General features: G+C 44.9%; 6 protein-coding genes across 6 annotated transcripts; 4 read left to right on the top strand and 2 right to left on the bottom strand.

Annotated features, from left to right (window-relative positions):
• Positions 1–327: 327 nt before the first annotated feature.
• N7443_007115 (uncharacterized protein) lies at positions 328–3011 on the bottom strand (the record flags this gene model as incomplete). Its single annotated transcript, XM_056887171.1, has 20 exons — positions 328–372; positions 431–588; positions 641–694; positions 749–895; positions 954–1209; positions 1264–1347; positions 1399–1421; positions 1477–1531; positions 1589–1659; positions 1712–1747; positions 1806–1932; positions 1986–2051; positions 2104–2237; positions 2290–2297; positions 2353–2468; positions 2530–2634; positions 2687–2714; positions 2770–2780; positions 2842–2940; positions 2997–3011. 20 exons carry the CDS (start codon positions 3009–3011, stop codon positions 328–330), a joined length of 1638 nt encoding a protein of 545 aa, XP_056738862.1.
• Positions 3012–3358: 347 nt separating this feature from the next.
• Positions 3359–4759, top strand: N7443_007114 (dihydrodipicolinate synthase family protein; the record flags this gene model as incomplete). Its single annotated transcript, XM_056887170.1, has 8 exons — positions 3359–3473; positions 3532–3552; positions 3609–3649; positions 3704–3852; positions 3908–4010; positions 4068–4180; positions 4240–4553; positions 4620–4759. 8 exons carry the CDS (start codon positions 3359–3361, stop codon positions 4757–4759), a joined length of 996 nt encoding a protein of 331 aa, XP_056738861.1.
• Positions 4760–8537: 3778 nt separating this feature from the next.
• N7443_007113 (uncharacterized protein) lies at positions 8538–8853 on the top strand (the record flags this gene model as incomplete). The annotated part of the gene is made up of 3 exons (XM_056887169.1): positions 8538–8563; positions 8597–8719; positions 8784–8853. 3 exons carry the CDS (start codon positions 8538–8540, stop codon positions 8851–8853), a joined length of 219 nt encoding a protein of 72 aa, XP_056738860.1.
• A 6828-nt stretch (positions 8854–15681) lies between these two features.
• On the top strand, positions 15682–16809 carry N7443_007112 (uncharacterized protein; the record flags this gene model as incomplete). The annotated part of the gene is made up of 1 exon (XM_056887168.1): positions 15682–16809. The coding sequence occupies one exon, from the start codon at positions 15682–15684 to the stop codon at positions 16807–16809; it is 1128 nt and encodes a 375-aa protein (XP_056738859.1).
• Positions 16810–19931: 3122 nt separating this feature from the next.
• Positions 19932–20579, bottom strand: N7443_007111 (uncharacterized protein; the record flags this gene model as incomplete). Its single annotated transcript, XM_056887167.1, has 1 exon — positions 19932–20579. The coding sequence occupies one exon, from the start codon at positions 20577–20579 to the stop codon at positions 19932–19934; it is 648 nt and encodes a 215-aa protein (XP_056738858.1).
• Positions 20580–23382: 2803 nt separating this feature from the next.
• Positions 23383–23979, top strand: N7443_007110 (uncharacterized protein; the record flags this gene model as incomplete). Its single annotated transcript, XM_056887166.1, has 1 exon — positions 23383–23979. One exon carries the CDS (start codon positions 23383–23385, stop codon positions 23977–23979), a length of 597 nt encoding a protein of 198 aa, XP_056738857.1.
• Between the last annotated feature and the right edge of the window lie 60 nt (positions 23980–24039).

Genomic DNA, 24039 nt, shown 5'->3' with positions numbered 1-24039 from the left:
CCGAAACTCACCGGTCATCGACCACTTCAACGAACTGGTGTTCTCGGTCCAACAAGGTTTGCCTGGCCCGAGTTTTGCGAGATAAGAGCGGCAATATTCAAACGCGACTGGCACGCAAATCTGAGAAGTGATCATCTCAAAGAGCCCTCAATCACTGTCGTCTAGTAATAGAAACCCCTACTTTTGGGCGAAATTATTTGCAGACATTACAATTTTGAAGAGCAATAATTTCAGGACTGAGACTTATACTATGGAAGATTGAATTTGCGAAGGTATGAAGACAGTACACCAATTCCATCAGTTCCAAATTGTAGAGCATAAGAGAAATCAGATTCTCTCAGAGATCTTTCGCCACGTACTCTTGAGAGATTCCTGGGTCATTGGATTAGAAAATAAAGGTACAAGTGAAGCCGGAGCGTGCGTAACTTACATTGTCAGATATCTCAATCGAAGATCCGGACACAAAGTCCATCTCTGGATAGTCGACCATTTTTGACTTGTTCCAAAACTTAAAGCCAAAGAATAAAACGGCAAAAAATGGAACAGGGAAATAAGTTGTGATAAAGGAGGACACGTTGAAAGAATGGACTTGATATCGCGTTAGTACCGATTCCAAATTTATGAAGACATTCACACTCACTGAACGCACTGAAGCCACCAAATATGATGACCAAAATACAGATCGACATTCCATCTGAGGTGGATAAACAATTAGGTTTAATCTCTGTGTGTCAATTGGAAAACTCACAGTAGGAGAGATAAGGTTGGAAAGGTGCTCTGTATGGCAAAGTCTGGCGGTCGATTCCCTGAGCCTTCAACCCTTTGTGCCAACGAATACTGGTCCATAAAATGCCCGTCCACGAGATCATGCCACAAATTGCGGTCATGTTCGAGACTTTGGCTGTGTTAGCTCATGGGCTTTACTTGGATATGAAGCGAGTAATTTATCTTACAGTAACCGAAGACCATGCCCGCTTCTCCCGAGGCGGCGGCCATAAACGAGAGGAAGGAAAATGCGGCGCAGAAAAGGAAGCTGACCAAGGGGAAACCGTCCTTTCGGGTCTTCAAAAATATCTTCGGCGCATGGCCTCTAGAGGCAAGTCCGTACAAGGTGCGTGTTGACACGAAGAGATCGGCAATACCGGCAGACCATGCACTGGTAAGGAGGGCAGCATTTATAATGGAGGGCAGCACAGATATTCCAGCATTCTGAATCAGTAAGTTAGCAAGAATTGTCTGTTCAATTTAGAAGGATATATCGACCTCAATTGCGATGACGAAAGGGCTCTTAGCAGCCGTCGAAGTGAGGCTGAGGGATGGATCTGAGGGCGATACAAGGAGACCGATCTGCGATTATTAGTCTGGGACTTAGTGGGATTGATTCTTAAGATCTCTGACCAGAAAAGCACTGCAAAGATAGACTGAAAGATTCAGTATTAGTATTACTTTGGGAGAATTCATGTGAAAGAAACTCACACAGAACAAGTCTAATCCAAACGCTCTTGATGGCTCGTGGCACGTTATTTCGTGGCTGCGAAAAATTGTAAGTCAGCAGGGATGGCGTCTTCACATGAAAAGGAGGTCATACATTGGATGTTTCAGCTGCTGCAATTGCGGTAATCTCCGATCCGATGAAGGCAAAAGCCGCATTAATCAATACTGCCACGTGTGAGAAATTCGATCTCTCAAGAAAGATCTGGAAAATCCATACCGCTGAAAAAGCCGAGAAATCGCCCTTTGGCTCCCCCTGCAAGTCGATACTATTAGCTAGTGTTCGGTGTCACGAAGCTAGTAGGATACCATACCAATTCCCTCGTACTGTACGAAGCCGCCTGTCTCATTCCAGAACTTGAATCCGATTACTTCATGATTGGGCCCACCACCAGCGCTGATTATCACGCCAGTAATAATCAGACCAATTATTGTCAAGACCTGTCATTGCTTTTAGACGCAAAGTTTCCTGCTTTTAGAGGCATTATTGATACCTTAATTGAACAGAACCAAAACTCCATCTCGCCGAAGGTGCGCGTCCCGGCATAATTGATGAGAAACTATTCAAGTGTCAACGTCGGTAGCTTCTTTTGGAGAGTCCGAACAGCATACCACAACTATCAACATGAGTCCTACCCACATTGCATTATTACAAATTCCAGTGGTACAGGTTGAATCTGACTGTCCTGCTGGAGTCCAGTATGTGATAAGAACGGCAGCGGCAGATATCTCGGCCGGCAGAACGACTGAAAGAATTAGTATCGATGTACGTAAAGATTGATATGACCCGTCGCGTACCAATATAGCTGAATCAGCTTGTTAGATTTCAACCCCCGATAAAATACTGGATTTGGTGCGTACTTATACCAAAACAAAATACCCATGGCAAAGCCAAGCTCGGGCGAGTTGAATCGACCAGCTAGTGCGAATTGACCTCCTGGGATAGGGAATTGCGAAACCATTTCACCCAAAGCGACCTATCCATGGAGGTCAGATAATTCCAAAATTCTATTACGAGCATATTGCTGATATCCTTACCATTACCGAGTATAGCAAAGATGCCATGATACAGTATCCAAGAAGCAAACCAGCGGGACCACCATCTTTTAGGTCAGTTCCGGTTCCTAGAAAAAGTCCAGTACCCTGATAACTTGGTCAGCTCTCGCATCACGAAGTAGCAATCTAGGTAACTCACTATCACGCCTCCAATGGCGATCATTTGTCTAGTCCTTTATTAGAGGCTGGAACAGACTCTTCACCCAGAAAGTCTAGACTCACAAGTGACGCGGCTAGATGCGACTGTGGTTAGTTTCACGCAAAAGGAGAATTCCAAGTTCCACCCGTACGTACCTTGAGCTGTCGTTGAAGACCATGATTGAGATTTGTACTTTCCACCACGCCCATATCAACGGGCACCTCATTGGCATTATAGCCCATGTCTATTTTTTTCTGACAAACGAGATCGATCAGTACGAATGAGTTTCCTTCTCAAGAATGCTTCATACCTCTTCCGGAATCATGTCGTTTGTGTCGATGAAGGGAAAGAAGCTCTAACTCAGATGAAAACAAATACGGATGAAATAGAGTGAGCGTATCTTTCTACAAAAGGCATTCAGGGTATCTTTAGCTAGCGAATTGCGATAACCATCGACCTCAACTCTGGGCCATAGTGGAGCCCGATAACAACAGCGCGGCTGACCGGAACTTTGCCGCAGTCGGCTTATCAGGTCGGGATGGACACCGATCTTCCCGACAGATAAGATGACGAGTCATCGCGAGTTAAGTATGCGGTCCTAATCGGACAAAAGGCGGGAGGCGTGGAATCAAGTTCCACTGCAATTTGACTTGGCTCACGACAGCATTTACGATGGCCAATTCTAGCTCCACGCGAGCCCTCCGGCCCGGAGTCTATGCGCCACTACCCACGTTTTTCGATGATAAGCAGGAGATTGACTATGAGAGTTACAAAAAACATCTTCTCAGTGAGTTTGAGTCACCCCTTGACCCTTCATAGTTGGGGCTCTAATCCCTCATGTGCAGATCTGGCCACTAAGGGCATGGGTAAGTCACTGTGGACGGAAAGCGAAGCCACACACTGATAAAACCCAACTTGCTAGTCCCAGTATGTGCCGGATCTTTGGGAGAAGCTGTTCATTTGGTAAGTGACCTAGTTACGCGTAAGACCATATTATTTTCTAAAGAACCGAACCAGAGTTTCGATGAGCGAACGGCTCTTATCCGCTTCATCCGAAACACTTTAGATGAAGCTGGCCTGCAGTCGACGCCGATCGTTGCTGGAGTTGGAGGCTCGAGTACGAGGGAGACCATTCAATTGTCTCATGCAGCGGCAAAGGCAGGAGCGTCAGTCATAAACCATCGAGGATGATACCATTGTTCTTTGACTGACCGTATGCAGAGACGCTGGAATGGTAATTCTGCCTGCCTATTATGCTGTAAGTCTCAATGCCGACCAGGAGCAAGTAATGCAGTATTACATTGATATTTGTGAAGAATCGCCAGTAGGCTATGACTCAGTGGATGAATACATACAAGGTTCATTACTCATTCAATCACAGATTCCCTTGCTACTCTACAACTTCCCTGTCAATGCAGGCGGTCAAGATATTTCGTCAGAAGTCATCAGCACAATTATAAGACAGGCACCCAATTTGTGTGGTGTGAAATTAACGTGGGTTAGACTTGGGATGTGTTTTAGTTCTTCATTTCGCCATGTTAACCCATAGTCAGATGCGGTGGTAGCATCGGGAAACTGCTTCGTCTAAATGCCGCAATCTCCGAGGATCCTACCATATCTTCCAATCGGAAATTCCCCTTTCTCCTTTTGGATGGTTTGATTGCGGATCTTACTCCGTGGATGCAATGTGGAGGTCATGGAACCGTCAGCGGTATACCGAATTTTGCGCCGGTAGCCTCCATGAGACTTTGGGCTCTGCTCAATATTCCCTCTCCGACCGAACGAGAACTACAGGAAGCCAAGGAAATACAGGCCCTTCTGTCCAGGGCGGATGTAGCTGCAGTTCCAGGTGGAATTCGGGCGATGAGTATGCTGTTTCTCTTCCAATCTCGGAAGGTTGGCTTTGAGGTGAATTATTTCTGACTATTTCCAGAATACGCGTTGAACAAAATACATGGATATGGAGCTGCACCGCGAAAGCCGCTCTTGCCACTCGGACAGTCAGAAGGAGAAAATTTCTTGGAAGTTATAGAAGAAATGCTTCGACTTGAAAGGAAGCTGATGGAAAAGTAGTTTAGCGGTACCTAAAAAGTACTTGGACTGGCATGAGTCTCAGCCTATGCCTGTATGCCTTTCTCTTGGGCCAGGAACTGTATGCAGTGCTGACAACGGGCGCAGACACTGGGTCGTTGACGAAGGGGGAGCATCTTCTGAATACGAGCAAGGGGCAACAGCAGGGGTGGAATATGCGCGGCAAAGAGTGCTTCCATCGATTGATTAGGGAAGGCGTCGAGCTCAACTACAGGTGTCAGTCTAGAAATAGAATGCACGTCTTTTGCGTACTCTGTTTTTGCCTGCATTTCGGTGATGCCAGCCAAAGCTGGCTGACGTCCGCAGCTGCCTTCATGCTTCCGGTAAAGCGCCTTGCTCTTAGGGCGAGTCACCTGTTGTGCCAGTGGAAAACGTAGAGTAAAGGGACATTTGATGGCGCGATAGCTGGAGTCTGTTGCTCGAGCGTTTCGATACTAGAGATGGTCCGAGTAGCGTCAGCGTTGGCTCGAAGACCTAGGAGGTAAAATGCCGAATAGGCAGGTAAAGCGCGAATGGGCCAGTGATGCATAGACCGAGCTGGATTTATTGACAGCCTTAATGGGGCTGTGGTACTATCGGGTAAATCAGGATCTGTCGAGTATCTCGTGCGCAGGTGGCTAGCGTCAATGGTATACAGTAGTACCCATTAAGCTACTGATTTAGATACAACAAAGACCATGATATTCGATACGCGTATTTACTGCCGAAAAATTATGAATAGACTGAATAGGGCAGGAGCATAGTCTTTGAGATTCCACAATATCTACAGTATAATAAGTCAATGTGGTATGGTCGCGCTTCAAAGAGGCCTAAAGCGAATCCGAGCTAGGTATCCGGCGCGCGACCGTGACTCGCGCAAGTGAAGGCGCGTGGATCAGATCCTAGCTTGACAACTCAACGTCTTGGACTTCAGGTCCACCGTCAATGCTGACAGTAAGATGATGATAGTGACAGCCAACGGAGCATGCCAACAACGACGGTGATCTCGCTGCTTCAACGGTTAAAGCTATGGTCGTTAAGTCAACACTCAACCGTGAACGAATCACTTTGTGAAAACTTCGAAACCTGGACCTATGGGCACGCTTGGTGATAGGGTAGTATTTGCGGAGACCCGATATATCCGCACAATATTTTCGTCAATCAACGTTCCTTCAACGACAATTCCCAGTGAACTTGTCACACTACATAATGTCTAAAATTCCGGAGAGCCTAAAACAGGCTATAGGACCCCATAAGTATACAAAAGCCACGAGACTCAAAATTCAAGGACAATCGCTAACAAAAATATTGTTTACCAACGGGGTATTCGAGTCTGGTCAAATTTTGAATCCATTTTTGAATGCTCCTAGCGCCGTTTCCTTTTTCGATGTATATTCCGATGACTGGCTTCATATACGTGGACAAGTATTCCACAGATGATACACCACGAATGCTTATCTACTTGATGTAGTAAAAATGCCATACGATCTTCAAATGTCTTACTTGGACGGCAGAAGCAAGAACGTGGGTACTCCAGACCTTTTGGCTCTTGATTATTGACTCTATTTAAGGATCTGGTTGAACTTCGAATATATTTTCAGGTGAGCGAAATGTCGAGTAGCAAATTTCAATACGGGTCGCAAAAGATCGTCCGGAGGTTGGCCTAGAACCTGATAAATTTACTGAACGAGTTGAATAAACCCCAGAAATTCTCACTCTGCCTCCAACATAGTTTCAAGGTTTTGAAGAAAGAACGATTTCAGCCCCTTGGCGATGTATTTGTCCGATATTATGTAAACTTGAAGATTAGTCCAGGCACGCCACCAGGTTTTAGCGAGAGAATTTGGATTCGAGATGTGCTCAAAATCGGTGTCACTCTCTAACAAATGGTTGCTAACGGCTGGATCTTCTTCTGGTGTTTGTTTATCTTCATAGTTCTCGGTATAAAAAAAATCAAACATTTTCTTAGTAATGTAGGGATTATCATTAATAACAAAGAAGCGCTCGGTGCGTTCCTAGTGAATGTTAATGTGAAGAACAATGGTCGATTCTAACGTTAATATTTACTTTCCACCTGCCCGATATGCCTATACGGAAGAATTCTGACTACAGACACACAATAAAGCGGTGAAGTGAAATAGGCTCAGATCCGCATTCAAATCTGACTTCGAAGTCCGAACATTCGCCTGTTTCTTAGGCACTGTTATATTATCAATGAGATTAGAAGAAAGTTTCGATCACATAGTCCTTACCGAACGAGTAGTTCAAGAGGAACACTAAGATCCGTTTTCATCTCTTGACACGGATACCCCAAGGTACGGCGTAGGTATAGTATATTGATTTTCCTTGAATGTCTCCTTAGGGGATAAGGGGTAATAAGCGGTCAGAAAGGCGCGCCAAGTGAAAAAGTGACGTTATATTGTACAAAATAAAACCTCCTTGGTCACACTATTCATACTACCCTCAAGGGGCACAAAGTCTGGAAATACGTATCGCGTACATCGAAGGTCTCGATCCCATATTCAAATTTCAAAGTGGATCCTTATCTAGGACCAATAAGCGCAGGCCTTACTATGAGTCCTTTCAGGCATTATAGATTAAAGTAGTTTCTAATTTAAGGGGAAAGAGGCGGCTCCTCCTAGAGGATTGATCACTATGACGCCGTTAAGGGGCGATGTAACAATCTGATAGGTCTACTGATAATGGAAATATTTCTGCCGTGCCCGCCACCTCCTTTTTGTCTGTTCGTAATCTCTCCGCATCAAATCGCCGACATTGCGATGGAAAACCCCGCGGCAGACTCAGTGAGTTAGATCCAAGAGGCGTATAAGAACGATACTGACGATACCATCTGGCAAGAATTATGTCCTGCCGCATAAGGGGAAAAACATTGATCACGTAACCGAAATGATCGAGAGATTCAGGAGAGTACTAAATGCCCTGGCAACTCACTATATATATTAATTATTGGTACCGCGACATGTCGCATTCGTGAAGGAAGGAATACACATCGCTTTGTCCTGATACCCCTCATCTCCATCGACGTCGATGACGACGGATTGCTGCTAATGTTGGTGAATGGTTAGACTTACAAATTAAAGGGCCCGGGTGTGCGATCTTCGATATCCAAGTATATGGGAAGCATGGCTCGATCAACATAAATAATTACATAGGATGCGAGTACATGGCCGGGAAGCACATGGACATAGATAAGGATGGTAATGGCGGGACAGGTCGCTGCAGTCCACCGAACTTTTAACTATGGGGTGCGCGGACAAAAGCGAGAAATGGGTGCCACTTCTGAAGAAACTAATACAAAAATAGCTGGGTGATGGGAGCACGGCGGATATGGGCAGCTCGGCCAATCAGGCGACGAGTGAGGGCTGATCTGTTCATGTACTAGAGTATAAGGTGACTGGATATAGCCTCAAGGACCCCGCACTACTGAAGTAACTGAACTAACCCCTCAGCTGGAAGCAAGAAAGTATGCACGCCCAACAAGGCTGCCAATGATCCTCTCAAAATTAGTATTATGATGCAATTTGCCCTCCAACTCTTATTTCTTTGAGGCGGTCTGGCATCTGGTGCCTAAGCAACGTGTTATGATAAGCCGGTGGCCCGATGCGTACTTGCCCAACCGGCACTATAAGATTGTACTTCTTTGAAGATCGGCGCTAACTCAAAATTGGGTTGATCTCAAGGACCTACAATATTTTTACGTCTCATTTTAGGTGCCGGCTCGATTTCGCCTTTTCTGTTCAACTTTTTGAAGACGAGGACAATGCCGCCAATGGTAGATGCGATGGAGTCCGTTTTCTTGTACAACTAACAAACTGAAAGTCCACAAACTGTTGAAGACGCGACTTCACCACCTAGCGAGAGGGTGCGTGACTTTACGCGCAAAGTCATCGTGCTATATCTTATGGAGCAAAGTGATGAGTTTAGGGAGCTTAGCCTTTTGAGGTAGAGAGTACCCAACCCAAATCAAATGATACGTATACATGCTTCTAATACGTCCCATTGCTAGGGATGGAATAACCCCAAAGGCGATGGTTATTTCCGAGCACAACGTCGAAATGCCGATCAAAGTAGCGTAAAAAACGATTTTTATTTCCACACTCTAATGAAAGATATCGGCGAGGAGCTCCACCACCTTAGTAACGTCTTCGCAATTAAGGAGGCCCTCAAAAGATTCTGGACATATGCATGGCTCCTGGAGGGTTTTTAGAGACAGCGCTGAAGAAGAACCCGGGATCGCAAACAGTTGCTTTTAGCTTACCCGTCATCTGCAGCGGTTATAAAAGCCGGCTGCTAGAAGACATAGATGTCGATCAGAGATTCTTGGATGTCACCATGCTAGCTAGCGATATGGGAGTGCATAACATCCCAAAGGATTATCCGGATGCCATAAACTTCTTACTACAATAACTCTGGCAGAATTAATTATTTGACCTAGTGATATGCGACGACCAAGTTCTTAGGACACATTCTCGCGCATCGTATCGAGAACCAATCGAGGCCCGAAGGCTCACAGTCACTCAATTAGCTCTGGGTCTCGAACACTTGAATCCTGGAGGAACAATGGTGATACTTCTCCATAAGCTTGAAGCATGGGATACAGCGAAGCTGGTCTGGACTTTCGCTAAATTTTCTTCTATAAGACCACTGAAGCCCAAAAGAGGCCATGCTAAGCGATCTTCCTTCTATATGATTGCAAGGGAAGTTCAGAGCCAGCATTCCGAGGCTATGCAAAGTGTAATCAAATGGAAAAATATCTGGCAAGCGGCTACATTAGTCTCTGAAAGTGATCTCCGACGGTTGATATGGAACGAGGGACCTTGTGCGGAAGACTTTATCGCGAACTTTGGCGATGACCTTGTCAGATTAGGAAAAGATATTTGGACGGTTCAAGCAGATGCCCTTGCCAACGCCCCTTTCATTAAATATTAGGATAAATGAAACGACAGGGTATCAATGTTCAAAATATAAAAGATGAAATTGAAAGTTAATTAATTTAACACCTAATCTCATTACATTGCAGTATATTCACTCGGCGAGATGTGACATACGAGCTACGCGGGTATACACCCGATCAAGTGCTTTTGTAGGTGCTCGCTCTGCTATAGACCACGGCACCGCGGTAGATGATTGATTTTGGCCGGGAGTGGGACCTTTCAGGCCATATGAAGACAGAAGATGGTCGGTGGCGCTCATATTAGAAATATATCCATGATTCTCGGGAGACGTGTATCTTACGTCAGATAATTCCGTGGACAAGACAGCCCCCAAAAGACTCTAAGCCCATGGCGGGCGCAGTTCTTCAGATATCTTAGAAACGATCACACTACAACTTGAGTACGCGAGTGATATAAATTTAGGGCGATACTCCACCCCCCTCCCCCCCCGCCCCCTCGCCTACACACACCCCACTGATTATTATTTTGCCTAATCCAGTAAATATGAAGCTATCGCGAACCATTCTGCCCCTCATATCCTCACCGCTTTAGATATAAAACAGTAGCCCATGTCTGAATTCTGGTTTACATAGTAAAGATGCATGTTTCTCTCTCAATTTAAACTGTCATCTCTGGTCAGATTTATAGGCATTCAACCCCTATATAGTCAGTTCTCCGCTTCCCCCATTGCCTAGCTCCGCGTACGTCGACTGGTGATGGTCTTGGGCTTTGGCTTGGGTAGAGTGCGCCAAAAACCGCAATGGTTGCGGTTTGAAACCGCGAAAACCAAACCAAACCACAAACCATTGCGGTTCCCCATTGGGGCCCCAACAAAACCCATTTTTGCATAAAATCAAGGTCTTGACATACATAAATTTGCTGATTCATACTTTTAGATTACTGTTATTAAACTATGTTTTGGTCTCGACACTACTTGATTACATTTTTTGACTATAAAAGCTATGAAATATAGGGTAATTCACTTATATATAAAATAAAAAGTAGAAGTAATATAATATTCCTTTATTTTTAGTGTATTAATCGTAGGTAGTTAGCCAGTAATAGGTATTAGGTCTCTTAGCTATATTTTATCGCGAGGATATATGTATTTAATATATTATTAAACACAGACTTTTAGCAGAATAGGTTTCTCGTAGTTTTAATGGTTTTTGGTGGTTTTTAATGGTTTCTGGTGGTTTCTGATGAGATTCTGGAGGTGAAAAGGTGTGTCTTGCTAAGTAAGTGTACGAAAGGATAGAAATATGCCTTAAGGGCGGTGCCGTATGGCAGAAGAAAGTAGGGTAACGTGACCGTTCGTATCCTCATACAAGGCCGTGTTATCACATTAGTAACTACTATATTTACTGTGTCTTTTATCTTATTATATCTTAAAATTAGTAATCTCCTTTCTCCTTGTCAATTTAAGATAGTGATTTTAATAACTATATTCCTTCTTGTTGGAATTTGGACCAATGCTACATTAGGTGAAGGTAGACATCAGCATTGTCCATGGACGGCCATGGACACTGAGGGTTTGTCCATGATACGCCATGTCATAAATTAATGTTATGTTATGCAGTAACTTTGGTATTCATCTAGTAATTGTTTGGAGCAAAAGTGAGTATTTATTAAATTACTCTAATAAAACTGAACCTCAAACCCTTCAATCCCCTTAGGACGCTTCCTTACTCGCCCTAATTCACGTATTTGGCTCTGTATAATAGGCAATCTATCATTATTATCATCATTATCCTCACCAATTTGATCATTCTCATCCTTAGATATAGTACTCCTTCGTCTCTTCCCCGCCCTAACTAATAATAGCCTCACTTCCTCGTCGTCGTCGTCCTCCTCCTCCCTATCACTAATAGGCTCAATATTATCAGTCTCAGGGCTTATATTATCTGTTTCCCCTTCGTCGTGAACCCCTATCTTACGGGCTAGCTCAAGCTATTCCTCTTCTATCTCAAACTTAGTCGTATAGCTAAAAAGCATTAGATCCTGGATAGTTGACCTATTTAGACGGCCCCTACGGCAGTGGCAAACATCCCGCGCCGAGTTAAATAGTGTCGGCCGTGAAGGGAGGCGGATACCACGAAGCTTTTCGTGGCGCGGGGTACGCTTTTGTAGATGCTTCCCCACCAACGACCGTTGACTACCCGACCAAGGAAGGCTTGATCGGATAAAGATAGAAAAGAATAAGATAGAGTGCAAAGGGCTTATGCACTCTAAATGAGTACAATCCACAATCCTCAAACAAAGGACTTAAGAAGGCAGAAGTATAGAAGAATATTTGAAGAGAGTGAAAGGTCTGTCATTTCTACTTGGTGTCTCCCGCGTATTTATAGACAGAAAGTGGTCAAAGTCACATGCTTTACATCAGATAAACAGAATAGAATCAGGGAAGGAAATGTGATAGAACTGATGGCGTGATGAGGGATATGTCATCGATCTGGTGGGGTAAAGAGGGGTAAGCGGTTTGGAGGGGTAAATCATGTTCGCATCTCTTTCTTTTCTTCTTCTTCTTCTTATGTTGAATAAGAGGATACCTTCACCTAATGTAGCATTGGTCCAAATTCCAACAGAAACTAATACGAAAGTAAGGAGATGTGGGGAGAAAATAAGTCTAAACCATAGTCTGCGGAATAGGGGCGGGCCTTCTGCCTAAGGCTAAACGCGCTATAATTGGCTAGAACGTATCTAGGTGGGTCTATTCCCCTGAGCCTATTAGTATAAACTAATACTTAGAATTCTTTCCCTCTTCAATTTCTCCAAGTCCGCCTTCTATTTGGCCTTTTCCTTTACTACAGACGCAATATTAATGCATAGGCTCTTAAATTTTGAATGAAGATAGAATAGGACTAAGAGAGTATATAATCTAAATTTCTAAAACTAATATTAAGGTTTGCTTAAATAAAAAATTAAAGGAGATTCTTTAGTGGAAGATGGTACTGGTATACTATGGCCGAAATATATCTTTTCAATGCTCACCTTACATTCTCAAGAATTACCTACCATCTTAAAATAATTAGTATTCTAAAGCTAAATTATAAAGAAAAGAGATATATATTAACCTAGAAACAGATAGATTTCTTAAAATTACACAGGGGAAGGGCAAAGAAAGTGATGGTCGTACATATACGGACCAAAACAAGTGTAAAAAAAAGAGATGACTCAGCGAGTTATGCAAAAAATTCAGTCCAATTTAGGCCAATTCAGGTGTCCATGGACAGTCCATGGACGGACAATGGACAAGCCCCCTTTGTCCATGGACTGTCCATGCTGATGTCTACTACATACTATTAGCTTCATCTATAATTGTACAGAGTCGTGTACTCACAGGTATGGTTCACAACTCGTGCCTCGCACCATTTGGATCCATTGGGCGTAGGCAGCGTCGCATCCTTGGCCAATGCCGCGTTCATATACAGGAAATCAATCTTGTCCCGGCCTAGAATCTCAAGCACCTTGCTCGAAAATGTCTTGACGGTGTTGAGGTCTGACAGTTCGAGGGGCAGCACGATCACGACGTTAGCGGAGCGATTGAAGTCAAGGGCGTCGATGGCGGCGCTAGTGTTGAACAGCACAAAAAATCACTTTTGTGACCGAACTGGAACTTTTCAAATTTCTACAAGGAACAGTAACGTGTTTCCCGGCTAGCCGGTCATCCTGGCTACGCGGTCACCCCATCATAAGTTTCGTCTCCGTAGTAACCCTTTGTTTTCAAACAGTCATCATGCCTCCAAAACGCTTGGAAAAAGCACAAAAATCCATTCAACAAGAAGGTCGCATTCTATTAGCTATTAAAGCCCTTCAGAATGGCAGATTTTCCTCGGTCGCTGCTGCTGCATGGTCTTTTGATGTTCCACGTACAACTCTCGGTGCTAGGATCAAAGGGCGAACAAATTAATCCGATTCTCGCTCAGCTCTGTATAAATTTACTCGGCTTGAGGAGAAATCCATCCAAGATTGGTTAATCTCCATGGATCGGCGAGGTGCAGCTCTCACGATCTCTATATTACGAGATATGGCTGGTTTACTGTTGCAATCCCGCGATTCGAGCTCCTCTTCACTCTCTCCCACTGTGGGTAAAAATTGGCCAGCTGAATTTATCAGAAGACATCCAAGCTTGAAGACTCGTTTCTCACGTAGATATGACTACAAAAGGGCAGCGAATGAGAACCCCGCTATAATAGTGGAGTGGTTTAAGCTGGTTGAGAAAACAATCCGAGAAAATGGCATTCTTCCAGATGGCATCTACAACTTTGACGAATCTGGCTTTGCTATGGGATTGGATTGGCTCCAGAAACACTTCATTCCACATACAACAAGCCAGACAAAGGGGAGATATAGACTTCTAGTCCTTGATGGCCACGACAGCCATCTAACAGCCAGATTCGACCAGATCTGCAAAGACAACAACGTCATCCCCATCTGTATGCCGTCACATGCCTCACATCTTTTACAGCCCTTGGATGTTGGTTGTTTTGCTGTTTTAAAGAAGTTTTACGGCACCGAAGTGGCGGAGTATATGAGATTGGGTATAAATTCTATTGAGAAAGAAGACTTTCTGGATATCTTTTCACAAGCCCGAGGGCACATTTTCAAAGAGAATACTATTCAGAATGCCTTCGCGGCTACTGGCTTAGTCTCTTTAGACCCGGATCGTGTGTTAGAGAAGCTCAATATTCGTCTTCAATCCCCTCTACTGAGCTAACCAACCTCACAGGGTTCCACTTCCGATAGCAATATCTCTGCCGGTATCCCTCGGACAACGAAACAGCTCCTCAAACGGAAATCCAGACTCGATTCTGGGCTAAGTTCAGTCACAGGTAAACTCTCATCGCCTACTAAACGAGATCTTCAACAGTATTATAACATGACTGTCAAAATGCTTTATTCGCAGATTTTGATGAAGGATGAGATTAGGCGTTTACGGGAGGCGAACAAAAAACAGGTGAAAAAAAGAGCTAGATCCAGGAAGCAAATTACTCATGAAGGCAGCATGACCGAGATTTTGAATATCATACATCCCGTTGGTGGAGAAAGAGGTGGTGCAGGTCAGTATATATCTCGACTTATAGTTACCCCAGAACCTACCGTTGAACCTTCACTACCGGTTTTACCTACTATACGACGCCGGATCACCTGTTCTGGATGTGGAAAACATAATCATAATGTCTCTAGATGTCCACAGAGAGTTTAGACTGCAGAATTTACGCCTTTATGGCCATCAAGATCGCTGTTGAAGTTTACATAAAATCTGGATTTTTGATGGGGTGACCGCGTAGCCGGGATGACCGGCTAGCCGGGAAACACGTTAGTCTCCGAATTTGTTGGATCCCCTGTACTGATGGTATTGTCCTATTACCCTGATGGGAAAATGCGGTCTAGAAGGGGGTTTCAAACTTTTGTTACATCACTGCATGGGCCCCGACAAACCCGACAAACCCGAAAACCCCGACAAACCCGAAAACCCTGACAAACCCGAAAACCCTGACAAACCCGAAAGGCCCGACAAGCAGGTATCATCCTCAATCTCGTGGCCTCGTAATATTATCGATCGAGTGGCTAACTTGTAAACGCTTCTCAAATTGCTAGTGATTGCTATAAAGAGTATCTCGACTGATTGAGTGGACATTTAGGATTGAAGATTCGGCATATCAGCGGTCCTAACGGACTCGAAGACGATATGGAGTAGGCTTGCCTACACCTGAATTCACCTTCCGGCCATCCTATTATCTCAGGTCCCAGTATACGTCATGACAGAAGCCGGTCTTAAGATCGAAAGCACCGGCCGAGGGATTCGGACATACGCTTCCTCCTTCTAATGTCCGGTGGAAAAAAGCTTCGTCAACCATAAATAGTTCTGTCTCACATCGCTGCATCGAACGCTGACAAGCCAACAAAAAAGTTTTACGCTTTTCCAACATCCACTAATTATCCGCCGCCTGTATCCAGCTGTGAAACATGGCTTTTAATATTCCGTCCCGACATCGTGGCCTCGTTTTTGAATCAGTTTCAAAGGATTTGAGTGGCCTTCAAATTCAGTCACTCCCAACCCCACAAGTCGAGGCTGGCAGCGCCATTGTTCGTGTCCTTGGTGCTAGTGTGCTGTCCTATCAACGTGATATTTACGATGGGGAGCGAGATTACTTTCTTCCTAAGCCACTGATCGGCGGATTCAGCGCCATTGGGCGTGTTGTCGCAGTCGGATCTGATGCCATCGCCTTGCAGCCGGGAAATTTGGTGTATCTCGATTCCGTCATCCGTGGACGCGACGATCTCAATGCTGTGATCCTATCCGGAGTCTCGGATGGATTCAATGAACGAGGTGAAAAGCTAATGAAAGATGTCTGGCGCAATGGAACATTTGCTGAATACACCAAATTTCCTTTGGAAAATTGTATCCTTCTGAATGAACCAAAGTTATGTCAAGGCTTAGGTTACGATATCCTTGACCTAATATACATCAGCTATCTCCTCGTCTCTTATGGCGGTCTACGGGATATCAAGGTCGAACCCGGTGAGACTGTCCTTGTTTGCCCGGCCACTGGCGGTTTCGGGGGTGCTGGCGTTCAGGTTGCAATTGCTATGGGTGCCAACACCATTGCAATGGGCCGGGATGAGCAGGAGCTGGCGAGACTGAAAACAAATGTGACAGAGGGCACTCCGGGTGCCAATATCGAGACAGTCAAGATGACAGGGGATAAGGAGAAGGATTTGAATGCACTTCTAGCCTTTGGAACCATCGATGCTGTACTGGATCTTTCGCCACCAACAGCAAGCAAGTCGCCGCATTTAAACAGCGCTATTAGGGCTATCCGACGCAAGGGCCGTGTTAGCCTCATGGGAGGTTTTATGGACGGCCCTATACCAAGCTTTGAGCTCATTGCAAAAGACATCACCGTGAAAGGCAAATTCATGCATGAAAGAGAGGATATATCACAATTTTTGAAGATGCTGGAAAGTGGCCGATTTCCACGTGGCAAAAAGTTTGTCAATATGAAGAGTTTTCCTCTAGATGAGTGGAAGACTGCCCTTGACGTGGCAGCTGAATATACCGGAATTGGGAGATCGGTTGTCATTATCCCATAAATGCGATTCATAGAGGCTAAGACTGAATGTTAGCTGCCTTAATTTAGTCCCTCGGAGTGCAAGCTCTTCCTATAGTGCAAAATTTACCATAAACGTACAGCACCACAACGCCGATAAATTAAGTTCTTGGGCATCATCAGTAAACCCTCTTTTGGATAATATAAAATCAGTTTCCCATTTCTTAATAATTCTAGAACTGATAGCAGGACAGGCAAAATGATTTCAGCCAAATTGAGAGTCGCCCTCGCTTGGGCCGCTCAGCGGCTGCATCGCGCACACTTTAACTGCCTGCACCAGGTGTCGACGGTTACGTCTGATGCAACCTTGGCAGAGCCCTTCAGAGTTTACGCTCCCTCCTGGGAACCTAGGTCGCACGCCCACCGTTTGAATTGCCTATGGATTGTGCCGCGGACCAGATGCAGCCAACTCCACCACCCAGACGTAACGTAACCAGTAAGATTCTGAGCTTGGGCCGCCTGCTATAATTGATTTGATTCCCTTAGCGCCCCGATTTGACTAGTGGGGCTCCCAGTCACTGCAAACAAATAAAACATCAAAGCGGCATCATCATGTGATAGAAGTTACTAAATATACACAACCTTCCTGTGAGACCACGCAGTAGTCTCTAGGTCAGGATGGGTAAGCGAGGTAGACACCTTCATATGCGTGTAATACAATGTAGTGGATTGTAAGATAAACTGAACGCTGGCCCTTCTCAGGTCCAGCGGGGCTTCACTTAAATACAGACTGGCCCGGCTGCGGGCGGTGAAGCCCAACAACATGATACTGCCATGGCATCTAAGTATGCCTCAGGCCGTAGTTGGTATCGTCAGTCAGTGGTCCTGACACTACCCGACTGGCCTCGGGGGGTGGTGCGCCGGGCTCACACGCGGGATAGGGCTGTCGGACGTGGATATAATGCGACCCAAATCCACAGGGAAATAATCGCTGGCAAATAACTCGCTGGATGGCCTGCTCCCGCTTCTCCCGTCCGGCGGCGGCCTCGGATAGTCGTGGCTTGCCCCGATAACCGTACGCGGAAACTGATGCTCTTTGGACCAATATACTCGTATACTGGCGGTACTGCGGTAAATCTGACTACATATCGCGTATAATAACCCATCCTGGTAAATAGTCAAACCCGGAATAGGGCGTTGCACATACGTGGGGAACACACGATGTTCGTCGTCCACTTCGATCCATATATCGTCAATAATATCAAATACTTGCTGTGCAATCCCCGGGCTGATCCGATGTATATATTTGGGGGTGGTTAAATAGTGAATAATCTCCTTGGGATACACCGTATGCTCGCACTGGCGGCAAATGGCGACCCCCTATTCTTGATTGCGGATGAAATACTGGTCGGCAATAGTGCGTCCTAGGGCTTCACTTATAGTGGATATAGATATATATCCTTCACGCTGCGGATATATATTAGATAGCGGTTAGGAAAACGCTATCGCTGGGAAATGCTCGGTGGTGGATAAAAATAAAACTGGACACTGATAGTAACCCTTAAATCTTACGACGGTAATCTCAAACTACAATTCCTGCTACTTGGTTTGTAATAAATCATAGGATGATTGTTGGCTGGTGGTAGTTAATGCTAGGAATGGCGTGGCCGACCGGACCCCATCAAAATAATTCACGAACTTCGTACCCCTATAATATACTCTGGAAATGCCTGGATGGGGTTGAAACTTACTGAACTGATAAATTGAATATGGATTTGAAACTGGGTAAATTTTGACGGGAATCGCGCGACAATAATGTAAATGTAATGCGGCCGGTCGGGAAACCCTAACGCTACACAAACGGATGCTGACTAAAATGTAATGCGCCGCATTACAATTACCCCCATGGGATAGGCCAGTTTCAAGCAGTCGATCCAACTGCCTAGGTACATAAAATGGCGATGAGAAGAATAATTCCGTAGGACATTGCGACAGGTGAACAAGGATAGCGTCCAGTAGAATGCAGTGCCAGCTCAACTTTACTCCCTTAATTCCAGCGAGTGTGCGAGTGGCAGCCCATGGATTGGATGGTTCTGAGAAAGAGTGAGTGACCTGAGTGTGGACTCGGCGAGGCGGAACACTGGTCGCGAGTAGAACTAAAGTATATGAGTTTATTCTGGTTTCTTTATGTTTCTCATGTTTCGTAGACGTGAGCTTTCATCTCTTACATTCTAGGGCGACCGACCATGAACTTGCTTTTAGAAAACTTCATGAAATAGTCGTCTAGTGAGCTGAAAATCACTTTCCAGCCGTGGCAGCACCCAGCATAGCAGCGTATATCGAGGGCGAGCTGTATCGGATAAACTAACCCTCATCATGCACAATGCGATTGTTTCATTGCAAAAATCTCGACATACTATCTCAGGCCATCTTATGTCAAGTGCAAACAGGCAGGGTGTCTATCTGTGACTGAGCCATGAACCTGCACGTGGAGAATACTAGCGGCTTGCCATGGCTTATTGACCAATAGTGGATGGTCATAACACGCTTGAATATCTCAAATTTGGCTCATGGCGCAGAGTGTCATAGTTACCCTGTATCTTGCTACTTAACTAACTTAATTGATCAAAGATGTACTTGTCCTGGACAAGGCTTATTGACCTAGGTACCGCTCCGCAAACCGCGAATCGAATCGAAAACCATAACTCGTACGAAATCGATTCGAGGTCTGCAAATTTTATGCACTAAAGCCTCATTGGAATGGCGGTTGTTATTCTGGCAGTTCGTGCTGTCGAACACCGCAGACTTTGAGATAAGTGCCAAGAAACCTGAATTTCGCTAGCCATCTCCATGTGCTAATATACACATTTTTAACTTCCTTACATACATCAACCAACACTTGATTTGAGATTCTAGTTGCTTCAGATTTTGATATCTCATAAACTGAATCAAGATATACGTATTGTAGCAATCTACAGTCGCGGTAGCGGTAGTTGCACAATATATTTCATACACAACAAATGAACTGTTGAGTATCACGGTGGTCAAAGCCTGTGGCGGTACCCTTCCAGCTGCAACTAGTCCCAGCTTTAGCAAATGTTGGTCTTAACAAGCTAAAAGCACAGAATTCCCCGAATAGTTGTTCAAGTAAAACCTTGCTACCGCTCAGAGAGCGTGAGCAGAGCAACCTTTCCCCCAACCATAGCTGTGGTGGCATCCAGAATAGGTACGAAAGGATTGAGGACTGAAATTGAAGACGCAAACCTCCGCAGGGTCATCGTAGTAATCGCAAACAGGGTTGAAGCTTCCCTTGTGACCATTGCACGCAGTGCTCTTCCAGAACGTAATGTACGCATCCTCAATGTAGCGAATAATCACATAGTGCCAGGGAGCGTAGGAACCGGTGTGGCATGTCTTAGGATTGGCCACGATAGAGTAAGAGTTTCCATTGCCGGCTTTGTTCTTCAAGGTCAAGCTGATAGTGTTGGCGGTGGACCGCTTTGAAGACATCAGATTCTCTTTCTGTTGAGTGATAAACTCGGTTGTGGCGTTGTTGCTGCCAGAAATGATGTTGCGGAACTCGTTATAGCTTTCCTCGGGAAGATATCCGGATTCTTGGCTCGTCTGGTTCAGATAGTAGACCTTTGGAAGCTGGCCGCCGTAGTAGCCAAATTCAGAAAGATCATAGAATGGAGAATTCTGATTGAGCTCTTCGTGGGCAAAGTTTTTGGCAAATGTTATGTTTTGGTGGGCGGAGGTGACGCCAGCGATGCCAATGACGGCAGTCAGAAAGTCTTGAAATCTTATAAACATTCTGTATTCAAAGTATCGAGCACGGAACAATGCTAGAAATAATGAGACAGTATGAGCTGTATCACGCGGTGAGGTACCGGTTCTTATAGACGAGAGACGAGTGCCTCCTTTCCATCAAGTAAAAAGGTCAGATATATTGAAAACTTTTCTCCCTTAATTCATTTCTGGTCAAGCGATTCTCTTCGAGTTCTACGCCGGGCCTGCAGCCTCTTTCTCCTTCTCCAAGTGGAGAAAAATTCAATAGCTCACCTAGATCTGACCCACTTTTACATTTTTTCGGGACAAATATATTTATAAATTCGTAGTCACCTAATCTTCAGAGCTGGTTCCTGATCGCTTCTATATCCTTGTACGCCCTGACTATAGCCCCCAAATCAAACCGTCAGACTTGCTAAAATGGAGTCAACGGTCTTCGTGCGTGGAATTCATTTTTTTTGTTTTGTTCCGCAACCGGATTTCCAATAAAAAGAATATATGTAGCATTACTTGTTGAATCTGCGCCTTGTGCACAGGTGCGCTCTGATAGCCTGGCATTCCTTTCTCAAAAAAGACTAGTATATGACTGAACCCACTTGATATCCGATGTGATAACACGGCCTTGTATGGGGATACGAACGGTCACGTTACCCTACTTTTTCTGCCATACGGCACCGCCCTTAAGGCATATTTCTATCCTTTCGTACACTTACTTAGCAATACACACCTTTCCACCTCCAGAATCTCACCGATAATACTTTGGTATTTACCGGCCCCTTTCATCAAGTTTCACACTACGAAACGATGGACTCGTTCGCCAAGGGCGATATCCACTCGACTTATCTAGCTTCATTTTTCGGAGAATTGCCGTAAGCCATCCGGCCTACAGTGCCGCCGCATGTGTTTGAGACACTGTTCAATTTGGACTTGCTTTTAAGTTATTCTGCGATGGTTCTCTGCCCGCAGAAACTTCGCAAAAATTATTGGGAACCACTGAATAGTTGAAATATAAGGAAAGATTCTAAAAGGGGTAATTTAAATAGGATGTCAAACCTAGGAAGCGGTCAATATCGCTAGGACCTTTTAGGATAGTTCGCTCAATTTCCCTGGGTATTGGTATGGTATTATGACTAAATACGGGTACGGTGTCGTAACACACTAGAGCACGGACAATAGGTCACAGAGATTGCTTAACCGATCTAGAGACCTTCGTTCAATCAATCAACTGATTCTATTGGACATGTTCAGTACTAGTCAGTACCTCAATTCCTCATCTTTGACATATGTTACTGATTAATCAATTTCTGTAAGGTGACAAGAATCAGGATACACGTAAACAGAAAGCTGAATGTAGTAGGCGGTACAGGAGGCGGTCGGAAGGGTGCTCTGAGCATATGCAACACCACTGTGTTTTCGCGCTTGCCGGGATAAAAGAAATCATTCTTGTATCCGAGCTCAAATCCGGAGGACCACGTAATTGGCGTATGCAGAGATATTGTCATGTCCGTATCTAAGCCAAAATGCATGAGGAGTACATAGACGGCCTTTTTATCAAATATGAGATAATTTCCGAATGTCTCCGTTATCGCGTACTATTTGATTTACGATCGGTGCATCGAAATCTCATTGGCCTATATGGGAGCCACAGTGTACTAACGCAGCGTATTGCATTGCATGACGCACGCGTCTGGTGTGATGTGTCATTATTGTTTAGCCAGAGCACCTTTTGAGGGCCGCGGAGACTTCCGCTGTAATTAGTTGTTAATTTATTGAGAGTTTGATCTGATCCTCAAGTAAACCTTAATCGATCTAACAATGGAAGACGCTTTGCTTTACTGCATGGAACTAGTATTGACGATTTGGCATGATTCCGAAGCTCGGTCAAACGAGCGACTTATTATCACTATTATCATGGTTGTCCACATCGAGCCCTAAAGCTATGACAGACCATGAGTCTATAGCACGGCGTGGCTTCCTGGGCTTGAGCTCCATGTTTGTACATTCAATGCCTTTTCCTCGCCTCAAATCGATTGCTCACGCAGGGCATTCGAGCCGTCATGGTGATACTCGGTATCACGAACACTTCGGGTGTACCCTAGGCGGAGTGCCTCGTACCCACAAGCTAGAACCAATGTCACTATTCATTAGAGTGAGGCATTCTATACAGATTTAACCTATGTATCTTTGTTGTACTTGTCGAAAAGCTCAATCAAAACCACTGTCTTCAGCTAGATCAACGTAGCTTGTTTTGCGGATAATGGCCGAAAGGCTAGAGTAAATCACGCTTTCAAAAGCTACAGTACGAACCGGGTCGCGCACTATTGAACTTAGCGCATTGATATTGTAGAAGTGGATTCAACGCGTATGCTTCCACATCATCCAGATCCACATCTGCCTTGGTATAGATAGGCTGGCCACGACCCCACCCTCAAAATGCGCTAAAAGTAAAATTTCACCCACGGAGTGGATCTATATGATCCCAAGCCCCCAGTCAGTTATTGTGTCTTTGTATTTCGGAGAGTTCTTGACCAAATATACGCTAAGACTGTTATGGCTGTCTTCGTGCTTTCAGAACGTGAGAAATCTGGCATTTTATAAAGATCGAAAACCTTGCTATCTGTCACTCTTCTAGCAACTTCCGTTCAACTTTTTCGAACAAAGCCACTGGGCTTTCCCCCCTACATCTACTCCGATATTACCAATCAGCAGTATCTCTACGCTTCCAAAGCCAGAGATACACCACACAAGCCAAAATAAGTCACCTCGTTATCTATTGTGCGTTGCTCCTAGACACGTGTGCCGTCATCCTACGGTTCACACAGGGGCAATGGTCAAGGTTGGCAGTTTTAGCGCTGCTGTGCTCGCACTTGGCGTTATTAGCCCAAGTATTGCGAGCTACAACGGAAGCCATGTAATATACGTGCCAACTGTTGAGACATGGGACAACGGAATGGGAAGTCTTACAACATACTTCCACAGCGTGAATTCCGATTATGCGCACCTTTATGAGCATAATTATTTGGATAAACGAGATACTGTTGAGGTTTACACATCTGTTGTGGTCGCTGGTACCTCGGTCATCCTGGCAGCATATGCTGGTCTGGAAATCTACGAATACGTTGCTGAAGTTATCAAGCAACGGTCCAATGCTGATGTGTGCTCGTTGACCTATGGCGATTATACCGATGGAGAAAGAATCGAGGGCTATGCATATCGTGCAACCACAACGGGCACCAACTGCCAAACTACTGCCCTGGAATCGGCCATCTACGCGGCTCTAAGGCGATGTGCCAATAAGTTGCATAAGGGCGGAGCAACAACAGGTTGCTGCAAGTTTCGTCATGGTGGCTCTTGGACCGGTCATCTTCGTCTTTCTGCGGAGCCAAAAAAGCATCCAGCTTCAGATATAACCTGTCCATCATAATTGATGAGTGGCAATCGCTGTAGGATTTCGTTGTTGTGTATTGTATAGACAGATGGAACT

This window comes from Penicillium atrosanguineum (genome assembly GCF_028827265.1).
Source record: "Penicillium atrosanguineum strain IBT 20685 chromosome Unknown utg000006l_segment0_segment0, whole genome shotgun sequence".
Taxonomy (NCBI): domain Eukaryota; kingdom Fungi; phylum Ascomycota; class Eurotiomycetes; order Eurotiales; family Aspergillaceae; genus Penicillium; species Penicillium atrosanguineum.
The sequence above is the reverse complement of the archived record's forward strand: the minus strand, read 5'-3'. Positions and strand labels throughout refer to the sequence as shown.